The sequence below is a fragment of the Acartia tonsa genome, chromosome 9 (genome assembly GCF_053477335.1).
Source record: "Acartia tonsa isolate MP-2025a chromosome 9, ASM5347733v1, whole genome shotgun sequence".
Classification (NCBI taxonomy): Eukaryota; Metazoa; Arthropoda; class Copepoda; order Calanoida; family Acartiidae; genus Acartia; species Acartia tonsa.
In genome coordinates this window covers 41,813,411-41,824,943 of record NC_137268.1, presented here as the reverse complement: position 1 = coordinate 41,824,943, position 11,533 = coordinate 41,813,411, and the positions used below count along the sequence as shown (strand labels likewise).

The following is an 11,533-nucleotide window of genomic DNA, read 5'->3' as shown; positions in this document are numbered from 1 at the left end:
TAAATGAATAAAATATGACGCCCATAGAGGCTAGAGGTGTTGCCAGTAGTATTACAATAAAGCAATGCTGTACAATTTCTTTTATTGTTCAATTTTGTTCCAATAGACAAAAATGGTTTTATCTCAGCGCGTTCTATCATCAGCCAGGCTCTTTCAAAGGTAATATTTATTGGGCGGTTTCCCTCACAGTGTCTAGTCGACCATAGACAGAGATGGCACAAAAAAACCACGTGGTTTAAACCAAAAAAAAAAGCTTAAAAAAAACAAAAAAAAACAAGGTGGGATGGTTTAAATGTTTTTTTAAAAAAAATATTTATACAAAGGCCTATCTTTCCAGTTATATCTTTTCTTTTCATAACGTAAATAATACAGTAAATAACTGTCAGTCAGGGTTGTCAAATCGGGCGGGCGCTTTTGGGCGGGTGGTTTTGGGCTGCCCTTTTTCGGGTCCTTTTGGGCAGATTTGGGCACCCCCCGTTTCGGGGGTGAGAAAAAGTGGGAGGGGTTGAAAAAAGAGGGGGGGGGGGGCAGGCCTATAATTTGGATATTAAAAAAAACCCAAAAAAACTGGTTTTTATAAAAAAAAAAACAAAAAACCTTGTTTAAACCAAAAAAACAAACTGGTTTGTTCTTTTAAAAAAAAACTGATTTTTTTAATCTCTGACCATAGAAACCCTATATTGATATTATTTGAAATAGTTGAAGTAGGATGGGATGTAGTTTTTGTTTGTTTATACTTCAGTTCAGATTTTGATTACATTGTGTACAGTGTGGCTCCGAAGGGTTCTAGTCCACCCTTAAAAATATTTTAAAAAGAAGGGATGGTTTTTGTTCATAATAAACAAATGACCAGAAATTTAAGGGTGAGCAAAAAAAATGCGTAGAAATTTAAAATTCAAATTGCGCGGCTTGTATTAATGGTAGAAAAAAGGTAGGCATACCATTAGAACCGCTATGAAGTTTATCTTTTGGAAATGTAAAAAGATTCTCGTGCTACGCATAGGTAAGGAGCTACGCGTTAAAATGTTTCAACTGAAGTAAAACTTGACTTGCTAGTAAAATACTAAATATTAGAGAATATGATGTGCAAAAAGATCTGTTACCACGTAGCTCCCTAACTATACGTCGCAGTTGTTAAAGCAGTTAAAAAATTGTTATATTTCCAAAAAATAGACATCATAGCGGTTCTAACGGTATTCATATAATTTTTTCTCTTATTCATTCGAATTCGGTGGATAGGAACCGGTTCTCATCCATACGAAAAATTCTTATAATTGTACATTCTATATCCGCGGAAAGCCGTTTATAATACGATGCGAGACATAACTATTACTATTAACACAAGCTGCACAATTTGAATTTTAAACGAAGTTAAACTGGTACCAAAGTTTCAAAACACATTTTTAAAAGCGAAGCTTTTCTATAATTAGGGTCGGTCCGTCCGTCCGTCCGTACGTCCGTAACGGATAGCTTTTTTCGTTAATTTAGGCATGTTAGAATTGTCCTATCGATTTCAAATTTTGCATGGTGATTCCTTTAATAGTTAGGTACGATTTAGAAAGCGTAGCAACTCTATAATCATCACCAAAATGTCCGTACGTCCATTTTAAACATGTTGATTTTTTAACTTTTTTAACAACAATTTTTTTGTGATCTAATCATCCGATTGATCTGATTTTTGGTATATTGATTCCTGGGACAACAAAGCATAATGTAATAAGTCCTAAATCAAGTCCTAAAAATGTAAGTATGTCCATAAACATTATCCTGAATCAAGCAGTTTTTCAACAAATTAACTTACAATTTTGCTTTGACTCTTATACATATATATTATGCTTATTCAGTTCTGACACTATACAAGTGTTAATGTCCGTTTGTCCTATCGTTTCAGTGCTTCGCTTTTATGGATGTTGTCATCCTTGTTCCATTAATAACGTTGGGTACTTATTTTGAATTAATTGGTCTGTTCAATATAATATTTGTCAAACTTGTAAGTTAATAATTTTAATCTACAGAAGGGTTGAATTTGTTTGACATCTTTAGGTATAAACAACAATTTTTTTATTGTATTATCCCAAGATGACAGATATTTTTTCTTTGTTTGACAACCCTGAAATTTTTTTTGCAGGAGCCTGACAACTACCAGATCCAGGCTTGTGAAGGGAGTCAACCTGGAAGCTTATGCTCCTGAACTTAGAAAGATCAAGGTATGTTTTTTTTATCTTATGAGTATATAGCGTACCTAATCTATAACGAGAGCTTGTCCATGTGCATTAAAATCCGCAGATGTTTTTTAATCTACAGCTTTAAAAATTGCGTATTACGTAAGGAAAAAGGTATAGCCAACTAGCGAAATAAATCTAAAATAACATTTAGGGGGCAGATAAAAAAATGTCAATCTTACTATGTGTCCCCCCTTCCCCACTTGGTTAAGTGATTTTCTTCCGAATTAATTTAGTTGTTGGTATAAGCTGGTATTACGTAAACAATTTCATTTACTGGAGAAATTGAAAAAAAAAGGTTTCGTGAGGACATTGTTATAAAGTTTTTTTTGCTAACATGCCAACAAAAATAAAAATAACATAACCCGTTGTTTAGTATAATCCTCATGCTTAGAATAATCTGTTCCAGTATTGCTTAGAAATTCTGCCGGTTCTCAGCCAGTCTGAAAAATGATGTATAGCATCTTATTACAGACAATTATTAACATAAAATCATAGAATTAAATAATACCAGAAAACTATTTTAATTTTTTCTTTTAATATCCGCGGAAGACTGTATACATATAATACTTAGCGATAAATAACTTTTCTTCTCTTTTATCAAAGTTTTTGTAAATAATCTAAATATTTTAACAGTCTTGTTTGATTGCATTTTTATTGTAGAAGAGACAAATGGAATTTGCTATTGACAATGGTTTAAGGTAAGTAACTTCAATCATAATAAAGACTATTTAGGAAAGTATGCCTGTCCCATAAAGATGCCATCATACCAAAGGAATAATTAGATCTCCTCTTTTATTAATTTCACTCCAATATGGTATTTTATTCAGCAAAATGCATAGTTAATTTTTTTTTCGAGCGTATTTTTTGTATACTTTAAATTAGTAGAATTTCTATCCAATATCCAAAGTATTGTCAGATTTTGATTATAAATTCGTTTGTCCGACTTGTTGATGTATTAGGTATGCATTTAGAATTTTATAATCCATGAATTTTTGTAAAAGCTTTTGAGGATTTTCCTTTTAAGTGCACTGAGTAGCACAAATCCATCTTCCCCCGACCTTATTTTGAAGGAAGATTAAGAAAGAATTGGGGGATGGTTGTTTTTGGGTAAAAGAGAAAATCCCCACACCCCACTACGTAAAATAGAGTTGTTTAAAAAAATAAGGGTTTTTTGTAATTGAAAGGTACTTTGAGATAAGTATTCTTGTACTTTTAGAGTCCACGAGAGAGGAGGTCAAGGTGACAAGCTAGGTTACATAATCACCTCTGCTGTTATGGCTCTTGGCTTCTTTGAATTTTGCAGGTAAGGGTTTCAGTAGCGCAGCTGCTATTTAATTAGGACTAGTCCGTGCGTACTTCCGTCCGTCTGTCAGTATGACCGAGACTGGTCACAAAAATGAGATTTATTATAAAGATAGAGGTCCAAGTTTTCTTGTGTTAATTTCCCTTAAGGTTTGAGCTTTAACAAGATTGGAAACCAGACCATTGAATGACAGCTTCAAAGCAACCTGTATGTATATGTTGAGTTTTTCTAACACTGTATCCAAATTCACTTATTTTTTGGAGTATTTTCCCCTATTAATGGTCATCTTTTACCATTTAATATTTTAACTGTTTTTTGCCGCTTTCATACCTCTCATAAAAGAGCTACATCTATGATCGACTAGAGGAGTAAAACATTTCTTCGACTAGCTAAAATACAGGCAACCTCTTATCATAAACACAGTAATTTGCAGGGATCTTAAGGTATAAGACAATGGACGATAAATTGATATACATCCCCAATAATTATACACAAACTTACCCCTCTTGAACATTATTATTAGAGGTTGATGCGTTTGGACATTTAAATTAACGAACCAATAATGGTAGAATTGACAAACTTATCTGTCATCCATACATTATTTTAGATTTATTTTGCTTGTTGACTATAACTTATTCCTCATTTTTTTTTCAGAGTTGTGTGGACCTTAGCGTATCCCGAGTGGCACACATTTCTCAGTATGAACAAGGATAAATCTGTTGAATAAAAACATATCTATTAATGTACTTTCCTAGTACACCAAGTACCTACAACATTATTGTAAGTTAAGTATTTTGTCCTGTGCTCATTGTCCTTTTATATTGATTACTAAATAAAGTGAGTTTTATATTTCTGAAACATTGAGAATTGTTCGAATACAAATATACTTTTTTATATTAAATCCTGCAAAGCATGTTCTATAAAGCTTACATATCAAGTGAAACTCGCAGTTTGCTAAAATGATAAAACCTCTCATCCACTCGCTTTACCTAATCCCGTCTCCTACTACTATGAACAAACTGATCAATAAATGAGGTCCATATTAGAATTTAAATTGACTATTAACTTTCCCCTGTCAAGATATCCACATATTCTACATCCTATCTAGGACAAAATTATTTAAACGGTAGTAAATTTTAGAATTGGCCTGTTGATTATTTAATACTTATATTTGCGGGAACTTTTGTTTAATGAAATCTTCCAATTTTTAACATTTACAAAACAGCCTACTTTATTGCATGAAGATCCATGACAGATCTATATAGGAAATAAATGTCTATATATGAGCTCAAGTTTTTCAAGCGATAAATGTTTAAAACTCATAGTGCTCCAATAATCCGTAATAAACTCTCATTGACCAGACCAATTCATTATTTTATTTTATGTTGCTATTTGAATTATATTGAAGTATTAAATTTCTATCCACAAAACGGAAAATTTAAATTTATAATATAGTAAATAAAAGAAAACATAGTTTTAAAATAATGTAATACTAGCGATACATGCGTAATGTGGTCAGATATTGAACTAAAATCTAACAGTTAACTAAACATTTTAACCCTTTCAGGACGATAATTTGAAATAAAAAATATTAAGATCCTAAAATAGTTTAAAGAAAGAAATCGTCAGGGAGAAGATAATGGAAGAATAGGGTTAATAGTCAGAATTCAGATAACCAAAAGAAAGTAAATAAAACATTGAATAAACCTAGCCAACAGCGAGATAATTATATCGAGCCCAACTCTAGTTAGTTTAGATTAGGGCTTAAATTCTTTTTCTAAAATTAACATTAATGTCTTTAGTAAAATGCAGTACATGTATAATTGGAATGACAACATCCATAAGTAGCAAAGCACAAAAAATCATGGATGGAAATGTGATTAGTTATTTAAGAGTCCGATGTTCATTGGTCATAAATAATTTTGAAGAGGAAAAATCGCGAAATCTTTCAACTATGATTTGTATTTGTAGCTAAAATAATAGTCATATGGACCAAGAAAATTATATACTGGATGCTTAATGGTACATGGAACCTTTACCAAAAAAATTCAGCCGTGTATGTTGAATAGCACCCGAGAAATTCATTTGCCGATAGTGTTCTGGACATACCGATAATGTGAGTTACAGAGCATCTTTGCTATTAATAAAATACAGACTGAAGTATTAAAATTAATTGCTATATTCGATTTTTATATTCCTTGTTAAATTATTAGTTTAATCATATTAAATTTTCTTGACGTTTCAAATGTCATTTCGTCATAATTGAAAAACTTATCACTTAAATTATTAAGCAATTAATGGAAATTTTATGATTTCTTCAAATTTCTAAATGAATGACTAATAAATATAATTTTTATTAGCAGAAGTACTTTATAATTCACTTGTGTCTTATAAAGCAGGGAGGGAGTGGACATTGGACTGTTATTTGTTCTATAAATGCATATACAACAAAGTTACTAGTTTATACAAAATAGATTATAAATGGGTTAGGTAGAGAAGGGTGTGGGGGAGATGGGGAGAAGCCCCATTCAGGTGAGCAGTAGAGTGGTAGGCTCCTGTAGGGGGTAAGGTAGACGTCTCCCAGAAAAGGGTAGGTTGCTGGAGGCATGTAGGGGAGAGGGGCAGTGCCCCTCCCATTATCAGCGGTGTCCAAGTTGACCGCCGACTCTGATGTGTAGACAATGACCAGAAAGGGGCTAGGGTGAATTGTGATAAGCTGGGATTAGCGTCGGGGTGTTATTTGGTAAACACGGAGCATCGCATACTCTGAAAAAGGCTTGTCCGTATGCCGCCTACCACAATAAAGACTTTATGAAATAGTGAGCAATTGCCATTTGAGCGTTTTAGGTGAACAAAGATGACAACATCCATAACGAACGAACATTTGTAAAGTATCCCAAAATTAAAATTTAAAATGGACAAATTTACATTTTAGACTTTATTATAGAGATGCTTCGTTTATAACATTATACCTAATGGTTCTAGGAATCGATATTTCCAAAATTAAGTGCATTAGATTATTATATTCATAAAAATATTATTTAAAAATCTCACATTTAAAATGGACATACGGACTTTTTGGTTATTATTATAGAATTGCTACGCTATATTGCTAGATTGTACCTAACTATAAAAGGATATATGTCAAGATTGAAACTGATAGAATAATTCTATAAACTAACTATATATTACGGACAGACCTACCGTAATTGTAGAAAAGCCTCGCTTTTATAAATGTAATGTCATCAAGAACGTTTATGTTCTAAGAAGAGCAGCAACTACGAGCTTATGATTTTAATTGTACAGTAAAGCAACTTTATAAGTTACTTTCTCGTATTCATTTGAATCCGGTGGATAGGAACCGGTTCTCATCCATATATAATAAGATTAAAACCAGTTTTTTTAGCCGGTGCCTTCGGCACTTAGGGGCTAAAAAAACTAGTTTTAATCTTATAATTATACATTCTATATCCGCGGAAAGCCGTTTATAATACGATACGAAAAATAACTATTCCATGTTTAACTCTAGTTTTCTTGAATAGCAATGTTATTCGACGATTTTCCCCAATTCTAATGTACATTCTTTATTTCACTGCATGTTTGTTCGTCTGTATATGATTTACACACAGACATGTCTTAATTAAATGAAAGCTACGTTTCCAAGGTCTAGCTAGCTTTGACGATTTCTCTTATCTTTTTTCGGCATTGTTAAGCTCTTTCCGGCCAATAATTCAATTATGAAAATATAAGGGATCGAAAGGGATAAGACAAAGGCCGATAAATTGATGTGATTCCCTAATGATGATACACAAGCCTTCTTCAAATTGCAATTAATGGTTGAAACGATTAGACACTCACCTTAACTAATTAATCCCCAAAAATGTTACACCAACCAATAAGATAATATTATTATAAAACTTTGGGGACTTGTGTAATAAACAACATATAATTAAGGGGAAGTACCTATAGTTTTTGGGCCAACGAATAAGGTTTTGTTGTCATCCCTGCTTTAATTGATAAGTAATTTCTAAATAAATCATTAAAACTAATGGACGTAATCGCTCTAGTAAAAGTTTATTCGTCTAAAAAGTGCTAATAATTAATCCCCAAAAATGTTACACCAACCAATAAGATAATATTATTATAAAACTTTGGGGACTTGTGTAATAAACAACATATAATTAAGGGGAAGTACCTATAGTTTTTGGGCCAACGAATAAGGTTTTGTTGTCATCCCTGCTTTAATTGATAAGTAATTTCTAAATAAATCATTAAAATTAATGGACGTAATCGCTCTAGTAAAAGTTTATTCGTCTAAAAAGTGCTAACCTTTTTACTCGATATAAAGTGGTGAGGCGATAACATATTCTCTATTAGTCATAAACTATGCAGTGTAATTGATAACATAAAATAGTTTTATTACAAATTTTAACAGTTTTTAAAAAATCTTCGAAACTTTAACGTAAAAATCTTCCAATTTTATATTAAGAACTTTTGTTGTTTTTTTAGTTCTAAAGAAGTTGTATCAACTTTTTTGCTTTTTATTTAAGATAGCTAGCCGGTTCTTTCAGTAAGTAGTAGATGTAAAATTTTTCATAGAATTCAGATATGCAATCGGTTTTTTTGTAGACCTCTTATTTTTTAAGTAATTTAAGTTTAAAAAAAAAATAATTAAGTCGGTTTTAAGGTACTAAAACGCAACAAAATAAAACAAGAAAATAGCCAGTATGAACAAAAATAGTAAGTTCTTTAATTTGACACCTTACTTTTAAAATTCTGTTGAGTAATTGTTGAAAAAATCTATTTTTTTAACCTCGGTTTAATCAAAACATTAAACCTAAATATTTTCTCATAAAGACATAAAAAATGTGGGTTCATATATACCATTAGAATGAGAAAAATAATATGAATTCATTCTAAGCAAAATTGAAAAAGTTTTAAAAAATTGTAATAAAAAATAGAAAAAATAAAAAGTTTATTTTAAGAATTGTAACTACTAAACTAGCCAATCACAAATCGCAAAAATTGACGAATCGAGAAGCTTAACCTATAAAATTAACCTATAGAATTGCCAGAAAAAAAGGAGAACGTTCATACAATATATACAATAGATACTACAATAAATATAGTGATATTAAAGAACATGTAAAGAATGAAAAATTATGAACAAATATGCATCAGTCTGTTTATAAACTTCAAAACAATGCAGTTAAAAATACATTATTGTTTCTTGTGTTTAAAAAATATCTGCTACATTGCATTGTCTTTTGTTTAGGTTTTGTTCAGGTTTGGTTCAAGCTAACCCTTTAAAGCCGAAAATTATGATTCTTAAAATAAACTTATTTTTTTTTATTATAGTTTTATAAAACTTTTTCAATTTTGCTTAGAATAGATTCGTAATATTTTTCTGATTCTAAAGGTATATATGAACCCATGTTTTTTATGTCTGTTTGAGAAAATATTTAGGTCTAAAGTTTTTATTCAACCGAGGTTAAAAAAATAGATTTTTTCAATAATTACTCAACAGAATTTTAAAAGTAAGGTGTCAAATTAAAGATCTTACTATTTTTGTTCATACTGGCCATTTTCTTCTTTTATTTTGTTGCATTTTAGTACCTTAAAACCGACTTAATTATTTTTTTTAAAAACTTAAATTACGTAAAAAATAAGAGGTCTACAAAAAAACCGATTGCATATCTGAATTCTATGAAAAATTTTACATCTACTACTTACTGAAAGAACCGGCTAGCTATCTTAAATAAAAAGCAAAAAAGTTGATACACCTTCTTTCAATTATTAAGTAATGTGTTTTTCGCCCTACAACTGTATACCAAGCAGTTATTATTATAATACAAATTTTTAATACTGACATGGCTTTTACATGGATCTTATAACAGATTATCAAGTAATCTAATAAAGTTAAACTTTTAACTGGCTAAAATAGGATCCCCCCCCCCCCTGTACCCCATCTCTCCTTCTAGTGTATGAACGAACTGACCAAGAAACGTTGTCCATGTTGGCAAAATCTTTGACGAAACTTTTTCTACCTGGATTTTTACTGCAAATTTGTTCTCTGCTTCATAGAGACATTATTGTACTTGTTTATTGATTGCTTTAATTTGAAAACAATAAGTAATGTAATTTATATTTTGGTGTATTTTAGAATAAAATTAAACTTGTATATTACATTGTGTACATAAAAACAAGGATGACAGCATCCATAAAAGCGAAGCTCTGAAACGGTAGGGCAAACGAACATTAACACTTGTATGGTGTCAGAACTGAATAATCAGAATATAAATGTATAAAAGTCGAACGAAACAAAATTGTAAGTAAATCTGCTGAAAAACTGCTTATATAAGGACATACTTACATTTTTAGGACTTGGTTATAGAAATGATTCGCTTAAAACAGTGTACTTTGTTGTCCTAGGACTCAGTATTTAAAAGAAAAATCAGACCAATGGAATAATTTAATCACATAAAATTTGATGTGAAAAAAGTTAAAAAGCAACATGTTTAATTAATGGACGTATGGACATTCTGGTAACGATTATAGAGTTTCTAAATCGTACCTTACTCCTATAGGAGTCATCATACAAATTTTGAAATCTATAGGACAATTCTAACATGCCTAAATTAATGAAAAAAAGCTATTCGTCTGTGACGGACGGACGGACGTACGGACCGATCCTAATTATAGAAAAGCTTAGCTTTTAAAAATTAGGTCACTAACTGTCGTAAGAATTGTCGTTTCATTGAAATTGATTTAAATCATGTCTGACTCATTTACAAAGAATTAAAAAGACAATCGGAGAGGGAGTGGACAATGAACAGTAAGTTATACTGGTACCCAAAGTTTTAAAACCGCGTTATCTTATTTGCTGCACTACAAACTTTGTTATAAACTCTTAATGTTCAAATTATTCAACCAATAATTATAATCTACAGAATGAGTAATTTGTGGAATAATATTATTATAGTTTAAATAATTATTTTTGAATGTTTTCTTCCTTGTTATATATTTATTTCAATATTAAGTAAACAATTCTTTTAACATAGCAGAAAAAAGTATAAAATATTCAGAGATTGGGACAATATTTAGGCCATTTAAATTAGGATACAACTTTTACTTCGTAATCTTTACTAGGTGCTGCGCATCAAGGGGCTGCAAAAATAGCTTGAAACCAAGACTATAAAGTATCTGCACGGGTTATTAAAAGGAAATGTAAGTACATAATCAAAATAGTTTAACTGGTATTAATTTTATCATTTTCATTTTAATATTCGCAAAAGGTTGTCTATAATACGATGTTATACATGATTTTTTAGTATGGCCAAGAGTCTGATAACGAATTAATGCTAAAGCCATACTGGAAAATTTGTTAGAATAACCTGCTCTGTTTGTGGGGCATACCTCTATGTAACACTGTAACAAGTATTTAGTATTGATTAACAGTGACTTTAGTCAACAGGTGTTATTTCATTATATTATATCATTTAAATGATTCATGTTATTATTTTCTTTACATTTTATAATTGTCATTTTTAAATCGTTTTAGTAAAGAAAAGAGATTGTTCCATTTTAAGTATTTAATGACTAGCGGCTTCTCAATTTTAGTTTTTCCCCTAAAGAGTTATAATCCAGGTATAAGGTATAACCAACAAGCGAAATAAATCTAAAATAATATTTGGAGGGCAAATGGAGAGGTCGTCAATTTTACGGTGTGTTGCCCCCCAACTACAGCTGAAAACACGTATAGGTTTCGTGATTTTTTTCCCGAATTAATTTCGTTATTGGTATATAAGCTGGTTATAAACCTTCCCAGGACCTATGAGAAGCTACATTTTGTAATAAGAACCAAATTGGTTGAGCAACTAGCAAGATTCTTCTGTACACACACATACAAATACTAATGTAGTTTAACAGTTTAGTGATTACAAATGCCTTGTCGAACACAAAACCCCATACTTGGTTTTAAAATAAATTAAAAATAGGCGGGAGG

At 30.9% G+C, this 11,533-nt stretch overlaps 1 protein-coding gene across 1 annotated transcript; it reads left to right on the top strand.

Annotated features, from left to right (window-relative positions):
- On the top strand, positions 1-4,386 carry LOC145328965 (uncharacterized). The gene is made up of 5 exons (XM_080172949.1): positions 1-159; positions 2,129-2,207; positions 2,886-2,923; positions 3,442-3,528; positions 4,183-4,386. Exons 1-5 carry the CDS (start codon positions 113-115, stop codon positions 4,253-4,255), a joined length of 324 nt encoding a protein of 107 aa, XP_080029075.1. The 5' UTR covers positions 1-112; the 3' UTR covers positions 4,256-4,386.
- Positions 4,387-11,533: the final 7,147 nt, after the last annotated feature.

Coding starts and splice junctions, on each gene's coding strand:
- LOC145328965 (XM_080172949.1), top strand. CDS start 113: ATGGTTTTATCTCAGCGCGTTCTATCATCAGCCAGGCTCTTTCAAAG. Junction 2,924..3,441: donor GCTATTGACAATGGTTTAAG/GTAAGTAACTTC, acceptor TTGTACTTTTAG/AGTCCACGAGAGAGGAGGTC. Junction 3,529..4,182: donor GGCTTCTTTGAATTTTGCAG/GTAAGGGTTTCA, acceptor TTTTTTTTTCAG/AGTTGTGTGGACCTTAGCGT.